Consider the following 19,304-nt stretch of genomic DNA (forward strand, 5'->3'; position numbering starts at 1 on the left):
AGCAGCGGCGGCAATAATTTAGCAGCGGCGACACGCCGCTGCTAAATGAATGTGGCGGAAACACTGGACTTATATTCATTGTGCCGACAGTGGCTTGGAAAACCGCCCATAACCGTGTCACACGGGGAAGAGGGAAGAGGGAAGGCGGCTGGAGTTCCTCCAACATTTGCGGTTAGATTATCATATTTTTTTATTGACAAAAATATAGGCTGCTTCGGCTGATTTTTTTTAATGCGCACATGTGCCCCTAAATATTTTTTACAGTTCGCACACACCTATTTTTAGTCGCAAATGCGAGTGAAACGCTCGCACTGTCGAGCCCTGGTGAAGATTTAATAAGACATAACATTATGACACATTCATCTTTGTCTTTCTGTTGTCTCTCTTTTTCTGTTCCTTGATAGCTGAAGAATCTGCAACAGCAAAGGCAGGGAGGTCATTCAAGATACTCAATCATGATTCCTGGCCAGAGCATCATTTTCAAGAACTACATGAACAAGTCTTACCACGCATTATGGGAGATGATGCTAACAAAGTTGCCATTCTGCTCAGAATACAAGGTAGCCTACACATCATACCCTCATTAATTTATCTGGCAATTAGGACTTCTTTTTATTAAATAAAACTTCAACTAATTTTAACTAATTTTGTTCTTTGTAGAACATACTCCAACTAGTGCATATCACGCTGGCCCTTCCTGTCTCCTCTGCTGTATGTGAACGAGGATTTTCTGCACAGAAGAGGATCAAAACTGATGTCAGGGGGTCTCTACATGTTGACACAGTAGAGGACTTAATTCGAATTAGCATGGAAGGACCGAGCCTAGAGGATTTTGATGCCAGAGAGGCTGTTCAGATGTGGTCCAGTCAGGGCAAAAGATCCAGGAGGCCAAATTATAAAGGCTGGCCTTCTGATGCACCCTGTACACCACAGGGGGCTCTGATGTAATGTATCGAAACCAAACTTTGCGCATGGACTCATCACCTCATCCTAAGAATTTTCAATATAGTTACCGGCTTTGACCACTGGAAGTGTGCTCATATCTCAGAAACTCTCTAGCGTAGCTTAGGACTTTCAAAAATGATGGAGGCTATTGGCCAATATTGTGTGCAGCACTTCAGTGCCAAATTTCGTTCAAAGTTCCACATTTCTTCCAGGCTGTCCAGTCCAGGCTGAGGACTTTCAATAGAGTTGGTGCCTTTTGGCCAGTATAGTGTGCAGCATTTCTGCCAAATTTCTTTTGAAATTCCCAAATTTCTCGAGTGTTTACTGCCGTGTTTCTGACACTTCCATTATGCTGCCAAGGTTACAGAATCTGCCCTGCCATGTTGTTTGCCCCCCCCTAATTGCTGCTTGCAGCTATATTGTTAATGTTGCTTTTTTAAAAGTGTACAATAAAATGTGTCACTGTGAATTGAAAGCAAATAGCCATTTCTGCAATTATTATCAAATTATTCATCAGTAATACAATGAAAATGATAGGGATGTGAATGTTTGCGTTGCAAGTCCATTTATGGTGTAAATTCTGCTTGTGCTCCTAAAATTTTCAGTTAGGGGCCACTGTGCTGCTAGTGAAAAATGTTAGCTTAGAGCCCTGACTTCGATACAAGACAAGTCCAACATCAGCCTCCAGCTAATTACATTATCACCATGTAGACGTGTTTAAACCAATATGCTCTGTATACAGTTGAGGTTAGCTTAAAGTTAGATATTGACCTGCTGGACCATGAATTAATGTCATCTCAAGAGCGTACCACCTCCACTGACAGCTACATTTGTCAACCTCTTTGTGGCTCCTGTTAACCAAACTCTTGTGAGTGATTCTGAGCTGTGACTCTTACCTCAATGTGGGACTAATAGCAACAGACCACACTCTGTCATACATGGGGATGGTGTCTCTCGGGCAGCTGGAAGTCAGAGTCCATATCTAGAGAAACAAAAGTCACCAGTTAACACATTAAATAATATATGCATAAACAGAGATGCTATATGATTAATTGAATCTGCAATAAAACATGCCATTTTCTTGTTCAGAAGAATTGTACAGTTTCTGTTTCAAAACAATGCAGTTAACCACTGTGGGTTGTGCAGACCATGGCACTGTGTATCATATAAATAAATGTGAATTGTGGTGGTGTTCTGACCCGGGCTGTTCGGTCTCTGGATCCACTGATGATGAGTCTATCTTTCGAATCCAGGCAGTTGACTTCCTGGTTATGTCCTGATAATTCCACCGACATGTCACTCCTCCTGCTGTGAACCAGGATCTTGCCATCACTTACACAGACAAATGAGAGATATCTTCAGGACTAGTCTGATATCTTAGCTGGACAAAACACATGAGGCTTTATTGAAAAACAACATTTGCAAGTCATCTTCCAGCATGAGTTGAAAGCCCTTCTCTTATGTCTCGTTTGTGTACTTCTCCACTCAAGCTCAAGCTTGTCTTACTTACCGACCAATTTCATGCACAGCAATAACTAATGTACATTGTGGTACGATATTATATAATTCACTGCCAGATAGTTCAGCACAAATACAGTAAAGTGCAGTCAAAGTCTGGCGGGAAAAAAAAAATCAAATCTTTATTCAAGGTCCACTTACTAGGCTTTTCCAGAGCTTTATACCACATTTCATGACCTTCATTTGTAAACAGATATCTTTGTTGACAAATGACAGAACTACTAGGTTACATGATAACAAGTGAACCAACTCTATAGCCCCTGTTACACTGCCTGTTCGAGGCGAAAATATCACGCCGCCTCACTGTTTTGTATATAAGGTACAATCACAGAATGGGGGACAGAGATTTCTCGACCTCAAGCTGCCACAGGAAGTAGTAACAGCGCCATATCGATGTCTGCATAAACAAGACAGGCGGTAGGATGGGACCATAGGCAAGACTGGTGTGATGGTTTTACAGCATGTTATGCATGCAACCCACCACGGGAGATTTAGAAAGTAGCTACTTATAGCTAGTGGCTAACTCAAAGAAGAAGAACAGTGGCTGTAAATGTCCACAAATTGTTAAAACAGTGAGATTCAGGAGCTCCTTACCCTCTGATGTTTTGCCATTGTTATTGTTTATAAAGCACTGCTGCCATGGTTTGCCATTGCTATTGTTTATAGAGTGCTACTGATGCATATGTTTTATGTCACACTAGAGGCTGATGCTGTGGTGTTACATGTCATGCCCATCACACCTCTTTTGATTCAGTGATGCCTGGATGCTGTCTATAATTACACACTAGAGCGGCATGATGCAGCTGTCCTTTGGTTCTTTGTAAAAATGCAAAGGAGACACAAAGACAGGACTTTGTAGCGGCTCTTTAGTGCATTCTCTGTGTAAAATGGGCTTATGACAACTGAGGAAACTCAATTTACTGATGGTAAGTATTCAGTGTAGCTGTGTCAATGGAATAAGCTGGTAAATAGACCTTGAGGTAAGACTTTTTTGTCAAATTATTTCCAAGGTTAAGATTTAATTTGAGATTATTTAATTAAATTGATTGTTAAGACACTTCATTAGCATGATGTTTTATGCTCATGAGTTAGCCAAGGAACAGCTTGATAGGACTGTTGGAAATGTGTCATTGCTACCTCTGGACATTGTCTTATGTGCTAATTAGCTATTGGTTTTGATGAAGTATGCTTAAAGAACAGAACATGTTCCTATCCAGCTCAGTTGTTTGGAAAAAAGGCTAAACTGAAAATGGGCTAACTATAATTTTGGATACAGTACCTTTGATCTCTTTATTTTTAACTTTTCATAGATGGAGTCTGACTTTTTGCTTGCTGGCCATTGACTAAGGCCATATTGAAGTGGAAAATAGCCCTGTGTCTTGTTGGAATGGGTGTGTTGTAAATGTTGCGTTCACACGGAATCAGGCACACGGTACAACACGGCTCATGGACAACACCTTCTGGACAACATGGCAAAAACAAACTAACAGTCCAATGGAATGGAAGGATGGTGAAACCAAACATGCATGAAAATTTGTTGTGCTACTGATGTGGAATTGTTTACAATGAATGGAATAAAATATATTAAATAAAGGTATTTTGTGTTTATTATTTTATGTAATCTTTCTAGAAATGTCCAGTAATTGTCCAGATCGTCCATGTTTTAGTCCGGTGTGAAGAAGCTACGTAACATCCAGTTGTAAATTCTGTTTAGAGGACGGCAAAAAGTTGAATTATCTCAAGTTTGTAAGGCAATTCCACCTACCATTATTGTTGCCGGTTTCTACCTTTTTTTTTCCCCGTTAAAGGTTTTTTTTTGGGGAGTTTTTCCTTATCCGCTGCGAGGGTCATAAGGACAGAGGGATGTCGTATGCTGTAAAGCCCTGTGAGGCAAATTGTGATTTGTGATATTGGGCTTTATAAATAAAATTGAAAATTGAATTGAATTGAATTGAATTGAATTGCCTATATTCTCTTCCAGCCACTCCTAATTTAACCGTCCCACTCTCATCCACTAAAATTATATATGGTTCACCGTCTACTGTCTGTCTGAATCCTTGAGAATGCGGTATACAGTGCAGAGAAGAGAATGAAAACTGGTGAAGTCTACTCTGAGTAACAGATCAATAAGCCTGAAGCGTTATCAGATACCAAAACACCATAGAGTGGTTTATGACCCCCAGCTTCGCCATTTTTAACAGCTATAAGCATTTTAGCCCTCTGACATGTTGTTGGTTGTACAGAGTACAACATAACATTGTACAAAGTATTTTGTTTCAATAATCTCCCTAATTTTAGACTGCTTATACGAATGCTTCATAACATCAGTAACTGAAGTAAAAAAAAATAATTAAAAAATAAATAAATAAGATAGATAGATAGATAGATAGATAGATAGATAGATAGATAGATATGAAAATCCCTATATGAGATATAAATACATGTTGTCTATGTCAAATAAAGTCACAAGGAAAACAAAGCATGGTACCTTCCACCACTGATCAGGTGAGAGTCCGTCAGAACAAAGCGACAGACATCGCCCTTGTGGCCCGAGTAGATTTCATATGGGTTACGCTGAAGCCTCCCAGAGTCTTTGTGCAGATGGTACGCTCCGATATCAGCAGCCTGAGACAGAAACAGTGTGTCCCCATCTAGCTGCAACCATGGCAACAGTCTGAAGACAAAATATGCGATTTAAGTGTAATGATGGGAGTAAAGCTAACATGAATGTAAAGTCCCCATGACAGAATGGTGATGATTGTTAAATGAATGGTTTAACATTTAGGGACACACGCTTGTTTAGTTTCTTCGTGAGAATCTGTTTGTTAATTATATATGGAGATAGTGAGGACATGGTTTGCCTAGCCTTGTATAAAGACTGAATGCAGGGGAAACAGCCTCAGAGGACTTATCCTACTGTAAAACACATTGGCCTCTAGTTTCGCAGACCGGACGGGGCCAGGCACCAACTGGGTGTGGCCAGGCGGATTTTACAAGTTTGGCATACCGTGCGCGCTGGCGCAGCTACTCCTCTTTCCTACCTCCGTCCCTCCTACCTACATAAGTCAGAAAGAGGCAGGAGAGAGGCGTGGAGTGGGTTTTACACACATCACACCAATCAAATGAGCCCCTCTCCTCGCCCTTAAATGCGCCGCGCGAAGGCGTAATGAGAGTTTACTCAATTGGCAGAAGAGAGCAGCAGCGTCAGACGGCCAAACTTCTCCCAGGAGGAAACTGATGTTTTGGTCCGGGAGGTCCAAGCTCGCAGTGTCCGAATATACGGAACTGCGAGCAGACCTCCACGGGCTGATGATGCAAAGGTAGCCTGGGAGGAGGTCACCACAACTGTAAATCAATGTTGCACCTCGGTCTGCCAAACTACCAAACTGAGCGTGCCTTGGATTGCGCTGCTCGAAACTAGCTCTGCGCGGGGTTCACTACCCTGTGCCACCCCGCCGGGAAACTAGAGGCCATTATGTTCAGTATATCATCTCTACATTCTTACCTATTCATACATATTCCATTTCTCATGAGTTACACTTCATATTGTTTGGTTGATATTGAGTAAAAAAAAGGTTGAAGCATACCAGCCTTTTAATGGTGAATAAATAAATAAATAAAATACTCACTTTGTTTTCCATTTGAGAGGAATTGCCCTTTTGCAGACACCATCATACCAGTTTTGAGCTATCTTCACTCTCTCTTTCAGCGGGATGGAAGGATATCTGCAATGACAGTGATAGTTTAACATTACTACACTGTGGATTTTGAAGGGTGGATATTATTGTGTAATATGTATAAAACATCTCCATCCCATCTGTTAAGTGGTAGACGACATACTGGATCACTGCTTTTAAATGATTAATTCCAGTTTTATACGTAAATAAGCATTACATGAGAAAGAAACTACTTTTTAACGCCACTTCATGTCACCTAAGTACACCCGCCAACCGAATCACAATGCAGAAAGAAGCCTGCATCTACTTATGGATGAGAGGCTCGTACTCATGACAACCCGAGAGATAAACATTTGGCTCATTTGAGATTAACTGCGCCACGCCTGAAAAGTGGACGAGATCAGGCGGTGACGAAAAGCTGCAGTGAAGTCTGACAAATTCCCAACAGTTTCCAGCTGCCTTCAGTCTGTACACTCACATCCTGTTAGATCTGATGAGGATTTATTAACATGCTATCAGACTACTTTGTTCTCAGTCTCCAATTTTTTTTATTATTACACAGTAGCCTATTAAAATGCTTTACAGGCAATCTGTAATTTATGTTCAAGGTTCAACCCCCGTTTTACATGAAAACATAAGTTTGCTACTGCAGAGCAGATCTGTCCCCTCAACTAACTATAATGTTAATGTTTTCAGAGGAAAGTAATACAAGATAACAGCTTTCATTAAAGATCAGTCACATACAGTGAGGGCTTCACACCTGTACAGATGTTATTTAAAGAATCCTCACATCCCACTTAGTAGTCTTTGTGATGCTAAATTCTTCAATAATTAAAACAGTCTAATATTAATATACAGTCGACTCTGTATAGTTTATGATGAAAGTATTTGGTCTCTGATGACTGAACTTCACCATCAGTCACACAACATGTTTTCTGTTCACAGAATAAAATTTCAAATGAGACAAATATCATTTAAATCTCTGAAATTCAACAAAAATGAAAAGTTTATCTAAAACGTCATCTTGTTGAGTCAACATCTGAACCAATCAGCTGTTAGATCAGGTGAGAGCCAGGCGTTTCCCATCTTGCAATTGGTAGAGAGCAACTCCAATGCCTGGCTCTAAAAACTGCGGCCACCTCGATCTCGCGAGATTATCATTATACACTTTTGCATGACATCAGAGCAAGTCAGGATGAAGTCGGACACAAAACTAACTGGCATGCATTGTGCGGCCATCGACGGTGACTGAATCTGCGCAGGCCTGGCTCATCTTGAATGAGCCTGTTAATGGTGTCCTCTTTAGCTGAGATGTAACATTAGCTCGCTCAGTAGTGCCCGTTGAGATGCACTCCTTCTTCAGCACATTGACAAGGTTGGCGGACACGTGTAGTTCAGTACAAAGAAAAAGTTGCTACATGAAACTGCTCACAACAAGGTCTGTGGATTATCCTTAGTAACCAGAGGCCTGTACTACGAAGCCAGGTCAACTTACCCAGGATATCTTCTCGTTTTATGGTTTGACTAACCCTAACATTGGCCGTCTGGATAACCGGTACCATGAAGCTGGTTATTAACTAGTTCAGTCAACACTGTGTTTTCCTATCCAGCCACAAGCCGTTCATGTGAAAGAGGCGGGTAGTTAATTGTGAGCGACATCATCAGAACCATGAATGAAGTAGGCTGCTTCATATGATATGTGATGAAACGGTAGCATTTGTCGACGAGACAGTAACACGTCGGTGGTGTGGAATGTAAATGACAAGCTGTAATCTGAAAACAGAAAATCCAGAAAGATTGAAAACACTATCTTAAAATTCACCATCATCCCAAACTTAAGTTACGTGCAGGTATCACTGAGCTATGGGCCTATGTGACATTAGTATAGAGTATTTTTTGCTGTTTAGTTGGAGGATGATGAAACTACTCTAAATATGTCACATAAAACACTTTAAAGTGATGCCAGACTGTTTCTGCTACTAAAGTAAAGGGTGGAAAAGTAGTTTATGACTAATGAGGTCTGTCTAACCAAAATGTTACATTTATAGGGACGAGAGCCAATTAACAGTGTGTGGACTATTTTACTAATAAAATATTAGGTTTTATCCTAGTTCTTATCACAAAATAACATTTTGTTATTTTGAGCTGCAGTGAAGAAACCAGTGTAAAAGTAGCAGCACTATCACTGCGGACTAAAATAAACTTGCTCATCCATAGTGATCCAAGTGTGCTGCAGCCGCGACATAAAAAGTTATTTCGAAAAACGTCATATGAACTCTGTTTTTAGCCTCACTGTAGCCTGTAGCTCTGACTGCTTCTCTGTGCTCTGCGCTCACGTGTGCGCTCTTGTGTGAGACCAGCGAAAGCATGAGCTGTGCTCACCCATGTTTATATCACGTGACACATGCACCGCAGGGGGAGACAACAGTAACCACAGAGCTAAAAGATAATTTGCACTACGGTCTTTTAGCAAAGGACAGCCCAACATGTCTGAAGACTTTGAAATTGAGGAGGAACAGCATTTCTTTGTTGAGCCGTATTTGTTTGAGCCCGAGTATACAGACGCGGAACTCAGGCTACTGGACGAAGCAGCCGCCGCAGCTCATGAGCCTAACCCTCAGCCAGCCGCAGAATACCGGAGTCCAGCACTGGAAACCTGGTGGTGCAGTTGTTTCAAATGCAAAGCAATGCCAACGGATGAGGAAAGTCTTTGCTGCTCAGACTGGGAATTGGCGATGCCTGCACTTGAGAATCTGGATATCAGTACTGACGAGACTGCTGCTCTTCAGAGACCGTGCATCACGATCACCCTGAGAGCGCACACGTGAGCGCGGAGCACAGAGAAGCAGTCAGAGCTACAGGCTACAGTGAGGCTAAAAACAGAGTTCAAATGTATTTTTCCGAACAACTTTTTATGTCGGGGCTTCAGGACACTTGGATTACTGCAGATGAGCATGTTGGAGATATTTTGTGGCTTCAATTTTGTGTTCTTGGACGTTAGTCTGGGGCGCCGTCTGCCATTAGGTGTGCTAGCTGCTCCCCCCGCCGATCTCCGCAAGGGATGTGAGGACTCTAAAACTTCACCAGAGCCTTCCTCGGCATGAGGGTGAGTAGATAATGGCTGAATTTTCATTTTTGGGTGCACTCTCCCTTTAATAATTTCAAATAGTGCTAAATCATGTGAAACCAGTGGAAATAAAGCCTGTGGAAATATTAAATGATTCTGCTGAGCTATAACAGCATATAGGCTCCTCTTTTTCACCTGTCACTCCGGACTTTCTTTCATGGCTACTTTTTTCTTCAGTGATCTGATTGGTCAGATTTCGGGATGTTGACAGGTTGTGATCTGATCCCCTGAAGTTAAACTGCTCTGGAGCAGGTAAGCTGTTCAGCATAAGTTACCACTGTGATTTATCCCTGTAAAAAGAGAACTAGCTTCGTAGTACTGAAAAACCAGAGTTAACCCCGAAGTTAGCTCGCTAACTTCAAATCCTGCTTCGCAGTACAGGCCTCAGGTCATGATTTCAGGAGTTTTGTAGTTGGGATGAACTGTGTCATTAAGAACACTCCTAATTCCCAAACAAATCAATAGTCTACAGAAATTTCATAAATCAGATGACAAGTTCACTTACTTTTCTATGTTTAAGGTTTTACAACACAAAATAAGAAAGAATAAAAAATAAATGTGACTATTACAATGAAAATAGGGAAAACATACTAAGCTGAGTGAGCTGACACTTAAACAAACCTTATCCTCTTTGCACTCCACGTCCCAAACTATGGTGGCAAAAGAAGAAGTTAGCAGCTATCAATGTCATTTTGTTTGCATCGCGGGACGCAGGCATATCTTATGTAACAGGTTAAAATTTAAATTCACTATTTGTGGTTGTGGTATGAATATAAGACTGCACTAGGACATTGGACAAGTCTTCACAAAGCCTTATAGCTTGTTAAACTGTCACATGTCATGATGTGACACTTCATTTTTGAAAACATGAGAGGCAGAAGCTGTTCTGACACTGATATTGCAATGCCTGTCTGAGGGGTCGGGGCCTGTGAGCAGGAGCAGCAGACACTCATCCAGAACAGTGGCATATGCATTCACATGTGGTCAGCAAGCCCATGGCAAAGGGGGAGCACAGAAAGCAGGAGGAAGCAGCTTGAAGCCGTCTCACTGTGGGAACTACAGGATGTATCACCCTCTCGCTCTCAGCAGGGTCGACAACTGCCATTACACTATCACCTGCATCCCTGAGGCAACCACAGTGACCTGTGTGGGTTTGACTGGAGGAAAGGCCTGAGGGAGGACACTGGGATGCCAGTGTGGTTCTGGACCTGTCAGTCAGTCAGTCTGCAGGCTGTGCTGGTTCAGTCAGTCACATCCACATAGAAACGTGAGGGCTGATTCTTTTAGTTCTTTAAGTAGTTTAGTTCGCTTTTTGTAGTTATGGCCATCACTTTTGCTGGTTATGAAACCATAATAATCACAATCCACCGCCGCCAGCCGATCCAGCCAGGGCCCACTGATGCATGTCTCTGTAAGAAAAAGTCTAACAGGTCAATAAACACTAGCTGTCAGACAGGAGGCCAAACTGAAAGAGAGCACACCTGAGATCTGTAGACAGTTGGCCTTCATTTTCTTCCAAACAAGTTTGACAAGGGGTTTGTTATCAACCTGACTGATGGTCTGACTGTTTCTTGTGCCTTAGCAATGTCACTGCCTCTGTCATTAACTTGGTGACTGCAATGCTCTATCTGACAGATATGTGTGACAAGTCTATGAATATCAGACCGTTATAAATACCATTATTTATAGTTATAATTTGTTTTTACTGTATTCCTTTGAGAATTTTAGTACCAAGGCAAAATCAACACTTTCCTTATCCTAATTGCTAATTTCATTGAAAATACTATTTTGGTATCATGTACGACTCAAGCAAAATACCACAGGACAGGATAAGGACCAAACGGAGGGTCCTACTTTATTACCCGATCTTTGCAAGGCTAGGTGTGAAGTTCTAGATTATTTCAGTTTTGGGCTCATATTTTGCATATTCAAACTTGTGTGTGCTAAATTATTTAAAACACAATTGCTATTATGTGGTCATGTGGTGGATCAGAGGTGGCTCTCCCTATAGACGACACGGGCGGCCGCCTAGGGCACCTCCCAAACGGGGGTGAGCCAAAATAACCCAACTCATCAAATACCACCACCTTTCACGGCAATATGATACGCACCAGGTCACAGCAGTTGATGATGCAGTGGCTAACTACCAAAATCATCAAATACCAGCGCTATGTCGGTGTACGTTTGCGTAAGATTCCAATGCACAAAGGCACCTTTTGTAGCATTATGAAACACACAGGCCTGGGGCAGTCTGTAACGCCGCAGGCAACTACCGTAGTATAAAGAAAGTCCCAATAGGGTAGGATGGGAGGTGGGTGGGTCAGATAAACACTGGACTTTCACCCAGGACCCCACTGTTCATTTCTCCTATCACTGGAGTTATTTTAATAACAATGAAGCATGCTAGTATGTATAGCATGCTACGGTAGTGACATATATCACATGGCGTATGTTACGTTCCATTTCGTAAGTACCTACAGTACTTATTTTAAGCCAAGCTATGATGTTTTTTCTAAACCTGTTCACATGCTCTGGTTGTCCAAACTCAAGGAAATAAACATAAAAACCAGGTGTTTTCGGTACATTGTAAATTTATTTTAAAAAATGACTGTGTGCGTGTAACGAGTGAAATTTGTACGTTTCCTGCTAAAAAAGAAGTTTGTCTGAAATGACACAATGCATGTCGCAAGTGTACATTGACACGCCCTCCTAGAACTTAAAAAACAGACACAGGAGGGTACCTTGTACATCATATTTGGCTGTTTAGGTCAGAGTCCTGCACGGGTCCAGTTTTCAAGATCCGCCCCGCCCCGCCCCAACCCGACCTGGCGACGTACAAACCCGCACCCGAACCGCAAACCCGCACATCAGGCCAATTAGTACCGCAACCCGGTCCGACCCGTTGAAACACGACCCGCAGCCCGACCCGTAACCCGGATTTAAAGTAATCATTTTGGGTCATATTGGCTGAATATTGAACAGCATATCGCCACAGTTAAGGTGCCAGTAAGTAAACAACGACCTGAATGAAGCAGCTCTCACAATAAAAACCTGACTTCAGCTCCATCATCAACCCTCTGTGTTCTTCTCCCATACGAGTGTAAAAGCACTCGTTTGTTACGTTTAATGCTTTTAAACTTTTAATCTATGTAAAGGAACTTTACATGTGTAATAATAGACTTACTTTCTGTCCAGAGCGACGTTCAGCAGTTACGAGCCGTCACGTGTTTTTAGAATCCATCGAGGAGAGAAGTAATCCATCAGGGAAACACTTCAGAAACATTATAAAGTGATAGTTGTACGTTTTATCCACTTATTTCTCAAATACCTAAATAATTACTGTTTTGGAAGCGGCGCTTGTTAGACGGTGGCAGCCATGGTGATTCTGTCGTCCAATCACAAATTGTGTTATTAGATGGTGAAACGCGTATAAACAGCTGAACCAATGACCGTTGCGAAATAGCGGAGGCGATCCTCAGAGAGTAAATAATGACCAAGATAGTTATCTGTAGTTTACCGAACTAATGACTGATGTGTTTATCTAAAACCCGCGATCCAACCCGCATGTTATTTTTTCCACCCAGATCCGAACCCGGGAAAAAATGTTTTTTTAAAAAACACCCACAAATCAGCTGTTTTTGCGGGTACCCGACCCAGTGCAGGACTCTGGTTTAGGTCCACTGAGAAAGCGGCCGTGTTTGATAAGTTGGGATGAGAACGTACAAAAACAAGAGGATGAAATTTGAACATACTGCATTCTCTCATTCTTTATTATTATTGTTTTATAGCTAAGTTGTTTATTTCTGTTGATTTCTCAATATCACTTGTTCTTGTTAGTTATAAATGCTATAACCCTGAAAAATAATAATAATAATAATATTAATAATAATAATAACAAAAATAATAAATTGGGGGGTAGGGGGGTCGGGGGTCAGGGGAAGGTTCCCGGGGGCCCTGAATGTGCTAAGTCCGGCACTGACTGTAGACAATATATTGCAGAGAGAAAGAAATGTGGGCGTGGTACACTTTACCCTACAGGTAACACTAATGCATTCCCAACATGGATGTCATTTCAAGTACTTAATGATAAAAATATCAACAGACTACCTTCTCACGACCACTCTGTTGATGCTGTTAAAATCTGGTGCATAAGGTCATTCCTGATTAACGTTAAAGTATCCCCGCCACCACAACACACTCAGTCAGTATAAAGGCACTGTTATAGTGTACCTGACTAATGACTAACACACAGTGTATGTGTCCAAAGACAACAGACTGCAGTAAACACTCACTGCACCATTAGTAACACAGTTGAAGCTAACGCTAAGCTAAAAATACACGAGGTTTTTGACATCGGTGTGCGGCTGTTATCTTACATGTCCGTCCCATTCCGAGTAATTCCAGTGTTTAAAAACTCTTTAGCAATCTTCCTCCACACAGTGTCCCGGTTTATAAAGTGGTAAATAGTTTTACAAACTTGAGAGAGGCGACTGAGAGATTTGTAGTCCAAATACGACCAGACATGATAGAGAACATCTTCTGGCAGCTGGGACAGCAGCATGCTGACAGCTCGGCTCTGTGTGTTAGCCCGCACACAATGCTATTGTAAAAATGGCTGATAAACACAGTAAATAATCATGTCTCAATTTCAGAGAGCTGCAGGACAGACGAAACAGGAAGCCATTCCAGCAATGACCTGACGGAGAATGACGACAGTGCGACGGAACTGGACGTGATGACGTATGCTGCTCAGTGCTTTTTGTGTATCTCAGACTTTTGTCTGTCCCAATACCCCTGAACAACAGGTTTATCTGTATTCTGTAGGCTACTTTATGTTGTTATATGAATCCATGTGCGTGTATGTGATAATACTGATTTACGTATTTTTTTTATGATAATAAGTATTCATACACTAGGCTACTTCACAAAATACTTTTAGCACTATAAAGTTCAATCAATCAATCAATCAATCAATTAATCAATTAATCAATCAATCAATTCATTTGTCACATGAAATCACAGAATATGATTCTGCAAATCATACAATTTGATTTCAGGATATGCAGGTGTCAGTTCCATTGATGTGTATATTCAAAGTAGTGTAGTAATAATAAATAAATGTCAGTGTTTAGGATTACGCAGGGTCTTTATTGAGTATCCTTATGGCCTGGGTGTAGGAGCTCTTCCTCAACCTCTCAGTGTTGGCCTAGTGTATCTTGATTATTCCTCCCGATCTCATCGGGGTGAAAAGGAAGTTATCCGGGTGGCTGGGACCTTACATTATTCTCATGGCCTTATTTTTGCAGCGCCTGGTGTAAACATTCTTTCTGTATGTTACAAAAGTACTTACAATAAAACATGCCAAATTATGAGATGAGGCCAGAGCAAAACTAGAACACAAAGCAAACCTTTAAAGGTGTACTGCAGAATTTTCCTAAAAACAGTGTTTAGACTCATACAGCAAATATCCCTTATTGAATATGAATATCACTTTATTGAATAGCGCCTTTCATGAAACACAGGAACACACAAGACACAAGAAAGAGTTTCAGACCTGTATCAGGAAAGTCAGAGCTAGTTAAAGGCTAAAGTGAACAGATACATTTTTAGCTTCCTTTTAAAAATATTTAGCGAGCTGGCTTCCCTGATATCTATTGGTAGTGTTTTCCGTAGCTTTGGGGCACAATTGACAAAGGCTGCATTCCTGATCTTCTTCCGGCTGTTGCTGGGAACCTCCAGTAAACCAGCAGCAGATGATCACAGCGTTCATGGAGGCAAATAGTTAACAAGGGAGTTAGCAATGTAGCTTGGGCCTAGACCGTGTATGGCTTTGTATACAGGGAGGAGGAGCTTAAAATCAATTCTTGGGCCCAATTCCAATCCGGCCCCTAAAGACTCAAGCCCTGAACCCTCACTGACTTAACTGACGTCAGCTGTAAGTGATTGAGTGTGAGAGTCTGAAAGGGCTCCGGATGCTACAAATAGGAATGGGACAGCACTTATCCCCCTCTCTACAAAATGTTGTTAAAATTGCCGGCTCTGGGCGTGATCATTTATCGGTTATTGTCAGCATATATTCCACACACAAAGAATATATATCTATATATCTATAGATAGATAGATCTATATATCTATCTATATACAGTGGTGTGAAAAAGTGTTTGCCCCCTTCCTGATTTCTTACTTTTTTGCATGTTTNCTATAGATAGATAGATCTATATATCTATCTATATACGTATATATATAGATAGATATATAGATAGATATATAGATATAGATATATATTCTTTGTGTGTGGAATATAACCACTGGTATTCCTCTGACTTCATGTGTTTATGTACCTTCTTAAATCCTTGTTAATGTAATGTTTCATTGTTTATCTATCTGTTTTTTCGCTCTCCTTCCATAACGTTACCATTTGCATATCTGCCGACCGTGTTTTCGTTTTTTTTTTTTTTATAACACTTCCGGTGTTCCGAGGGCAACCCCTGTATTTGACGTCACAACGCTATGAACTGTGGGTAATTTCCTTACCGTAAGTCCGCATCGATGCTGACCTACGGTAAGGGGGCATAAAGGGCTCACTCACTGACTCACTGACTTGACGATTTGACAATGGGACAGCCCTCACACACTCACGCACTTCACATGAACGCGTCTCTAAGTCAGTGAGTCTGTAAGGGATCGGATTGGAATTGGGCCTAAATGCAACAGGAAGCCAGTGCAGAGCAGCCAAGACTGGCCTGATGTGCTCTCTGTTCTTGGTTCTGGTTCATAGATGAGCTGCAGAGTTTTGAATGAGCTGAAGTCTTTCAGCTGTGTTTTTTGGGAGGCCAGTAAAAAGTGCATCACAGTAGCCGAGTCAGCTGTAAATGAAGGCATGAATCAATTTCTCTGGATCTTTTTTCATTTAGAAATGTCGTACCTAAGCTCTGTTTCTGAGGTGAATTTTTTTTTTTTTCGTCACCTTGTTAATGTGGGACTTTCTGAATCTAGGATCACACCAAGACTTGTAACCTTAGATTTAATCCAGGGAGTTAAATTCCCTAGATTATTAAGCAGCATTTCTTTTTTTGTTTTAGGGCAAACAAGCAATCATCACTTATGACCCACTCTCAGTGTGTGCAGTGTATTTTTCTGCAGAGACTCTGCCCTCTGTCTGGATTTCCTTATTTCTTCTTATTTTGTGTTCGGGATGTTTATGAGGCAGAGAGGGAATGTCCAGATTGTGAGTGTAGTTCACCTGCGCCCTCTCACCTAGTGGTGAGCACCTTTTACTGGACAGACTGAAGTGAAGTGGCTAGCCTGGTCATAGAAGTGACACCTCCTCTCTCTAAAGTGGTGTGAAAGTTTCATGGGTGTCAACTGGCTTGGGCAGCTACATGGGTTCCTCCACACCACCATGGGGTCTGGAGACAAGCACTGACAAGGACCAGGAGGGTAAACTGGAGCGCCTTAAAGGGAAATATAGCTAATGTTCAACCAGCTTTGTATCAAAACAGTGTGGATAGTATGTCTAAATTAACTGTCCTCCATCTTTCCTCCATCAAACTGGTGCCTAGATACCAGTATTTTTCACCCATTTAGAAATTAGATTTAAAATCTGATTACACAAATGTGTTTACCATCCCCTTATAGTCCACAGTGTGCTCTCAATTCAGTATTTACTTCCAAATCTAGGAAAAACACTTATATTTTTAAAAAAACTACAATTCCCTAGGACCGCGCCATGCAGCTTGATACATATCAGCAACATAGTTGTAGTTCTTCTGATTTGCAAAGTAGGGTTCTAAATAGGGTTGTAAAAAGATATATCTACTGAATATATCTAATATCTAGTAAAGCCGAACTAGTAAATACACTGCACCTAGATGAACTGTGTTAAGAAAAAGTAAAGATGGTCAGATATTTTAGCAAGTAATCTAGAAATGGTGTTTTTGGTGTGGAGGATCTTCCAGTTGTAGAGTTGTCAAATAGTGTCATAAAAAAGTAAATCTACTGAATATATATCAAATATCTAGTATAGCCAAACTATCATGTTATTATTATTATTATTACTGGTGGGAAATTATAACAGAGGAATATATTTGCCATTTTAATATCAAGAACACTTCTGTGTTTTTGTGTGTATACAGGACATTGTTGAATCAGGGAATCCGTGTGTCCATGACGACAAAGGATCCTAATTGACTTTACATTGGCATTGTTTCCGTGGTACCGGCACGTAATTTCAACCCATTATGTGCTGCCACCACGGAATGTGGTGTTAAGAGGTTGTGGTCATTTCATGTATTTCTGTGAGATCAGGTTGTGCTGAGATCCAAGGGGAGAGGAAGTAGCAACAAAACTCCACCTAATGGAGGATTATGGCGCCCCAGATTCAAATGTCCAAAAACACATAATTGAAACCATAAAATATCTCCATACTGCTCGTCCATAGTGATCCAAGTGTCCTGAAGCCCCGACATAAAAAGTTGTTTGGAAAAACGTCATTTGAACTCTGTTTTTAGCCTCACTGTAGCCTGTAGCTCTAACTGCCTCTCTGGGCACTGCGTTCACGTGTGCGCGCTTGCGTGAGACATGGGCACCGCGTTCATGTATGTGCGCGAGCGCTTGCTTACCTGTACATCTTTATTTGCATCACGTGACACATGCACTACAGGGAGAGACAACAGTAACCACAGTAAAAGATAATTTGCACTACGGTCTTTTAGCAAAGGACAGCCCAACATGTCTGAAGACTTTGAAATTGAGGAGGAACAGCATTTCTTTGCTGAGCTGTATTTGTTTGAACCCGAGTATACGGACGTGGAACTCAGGCTACTGGACGAAGCAGCCGCTGCAGTTCATGAGCCTAACCCTCAGCCATCCGCAGAATACCAGAGTCCAGCACTGGAAACCTGGTGGTGTAGTGGTTTCAAATGCAAAGCAATGCCAACGGATGAGAAAAGTCTTTGCTGCTCAGACTGGGAATTGGCGATGCCTGCACTTGAGAATCTGGACATCAGTACTGATGAGACTGCTGTTCCTCATAGACCGTGCATCAAATGTGAAATCACAATGCATTGTATATCTTCTATTACAGCCAGTGCAGATTGGTGGCTTATCGGGTTTTTTGGAGTGGGCCTTGAGAGGGGAAAAACTCGGCAGACACAACAGAAAAGTTTTGCCCTCCTGTATCGTTGGAGCCATTCGGGACAACTACCCATCCCCCACTGGACAGTACGTTGGGTTCAAAGAGAGAAAAATTAGCTCAGTGGGTCTTGAAGATAAACGTTTCATTTGGTTCCAGCATCCAGGAAAAGCACACATGCAAACCATCGCAAATTAATAAAATATAAAAGAAATGGATGGATATATATCAAGAAATGGATACAACTAGAACAGTTCCGTCTATGCCGTCCACTCCAGAAGTCTGTGTAGGAAGTTCAGGTGGACAATGGCCTTTGTCTCGGATATGTTGTAAACATAGGTGAGCAAATCTCGTGCTTTCACTGGTCTCGCACAAGCGTGCACACATGAACGCGGTGCCCAGAGAGGCAGTCAGAGCTACAGGCTACCATGAGGCTAAAAACAGAGTTCAAATGATGTTTTTCCAAACAACTTTTTATGTCGGGGCTTCAGGACACTTGGATCACTACGGACGAGCAGTATGGAGATATTTTGTGGTTTCAATTATGTGTTTTTTTGACGTTTGAATCTGGGGTGCCTTAAGCCTCCATTAGGTGGAGTTTTGTTGCTACTTCCTCTCCACTTGGATCTCCACAAGTGTTGTGAAGACTCTAAAACTTCACCTGATCCTCATGAGGGGGTGAGTAGATAATGGGTGAATTTTCATGTTTGGGTGCACTATCCCTTTAAGGCTGAACACAAATGTTTGCACTTCACCGCACTTGCAGACTTGTGGACTTTGCAGGAGCGTTCACGGGAAGTCCGGGAGTGCTTAGGGCTGTCCAAATCCACAATTCATTCAGTCTACAAGGGGCCTCAAGCAGACTTTCTGTGGACTTCCAGAGAGTCCGCTTGGGATGCAGACT

The 19,304-nt window shown here is 41.6% G+C and overlaps 1 protein-coding gene across 3 annotated transcripts in view; it reads right to left on the reverse strand.

Moving 5' to 3' along the window:
* The window catches only part of fbxw4 (F-box and WD repeat domain containing 4), an 83,655-nt gene extending 69,686 nt beyond the window's left edge, over positions 1 to 13,969 (reverse strand). Inside the window, exons 1-5 of one of the 3 annotated variants that reach the window (XM_050070720.1) lie at positions 13,644 to 13,969; positions 6,093 to 6,188; positions 4,952 to 5,137; positions 2,145 to 2,253; positions 1,842 to 1,927 (exon numbers count right to left, since the gene is read on the reverse strand). In XM_050070720.1, the coding sequence (XP_049926677.1) occupies positions 1,842 to 1,927; positions 2,145 to 2,253; positions 4,952 to 5,137; positions 6,093 to 6,188; positions 13,644 to 13,828 (662 nt within the window). In that variant the 5' untranslated portion in view covers positions 13,829 to 13,969. Of the gene's footprint in view, positions 1 to 1,841; positions 1,928 to 2,144; positions 2,278 to 4,951; positions 5,138 to 6,092; positions 6,189 to 13,643 lie in introns of all 3 variants that reach the window. The other 2 variants (XM_050070721.1, XM_050070718.1) reach the window with 2 other exon arrangements.
* Positions 13,970 to 19,304: the final 5,335 nt, after the last annotated feature.

The sequence above is a fragment of the Epinephelus moara genome, chromosome 19, assembly GCF_006386435.1.
Source record: "Epinephelus moara isolate mb chromosome 19, YSFRI_EMoa_1.0, whole genome shotgun sequence".
Classification (NCBI taxonomy): Eukaryota; Metazoa; Chordata; class Actinopteri; order Perciformes; family Serranidae; genus Epinephelus; species Epinephelus moara.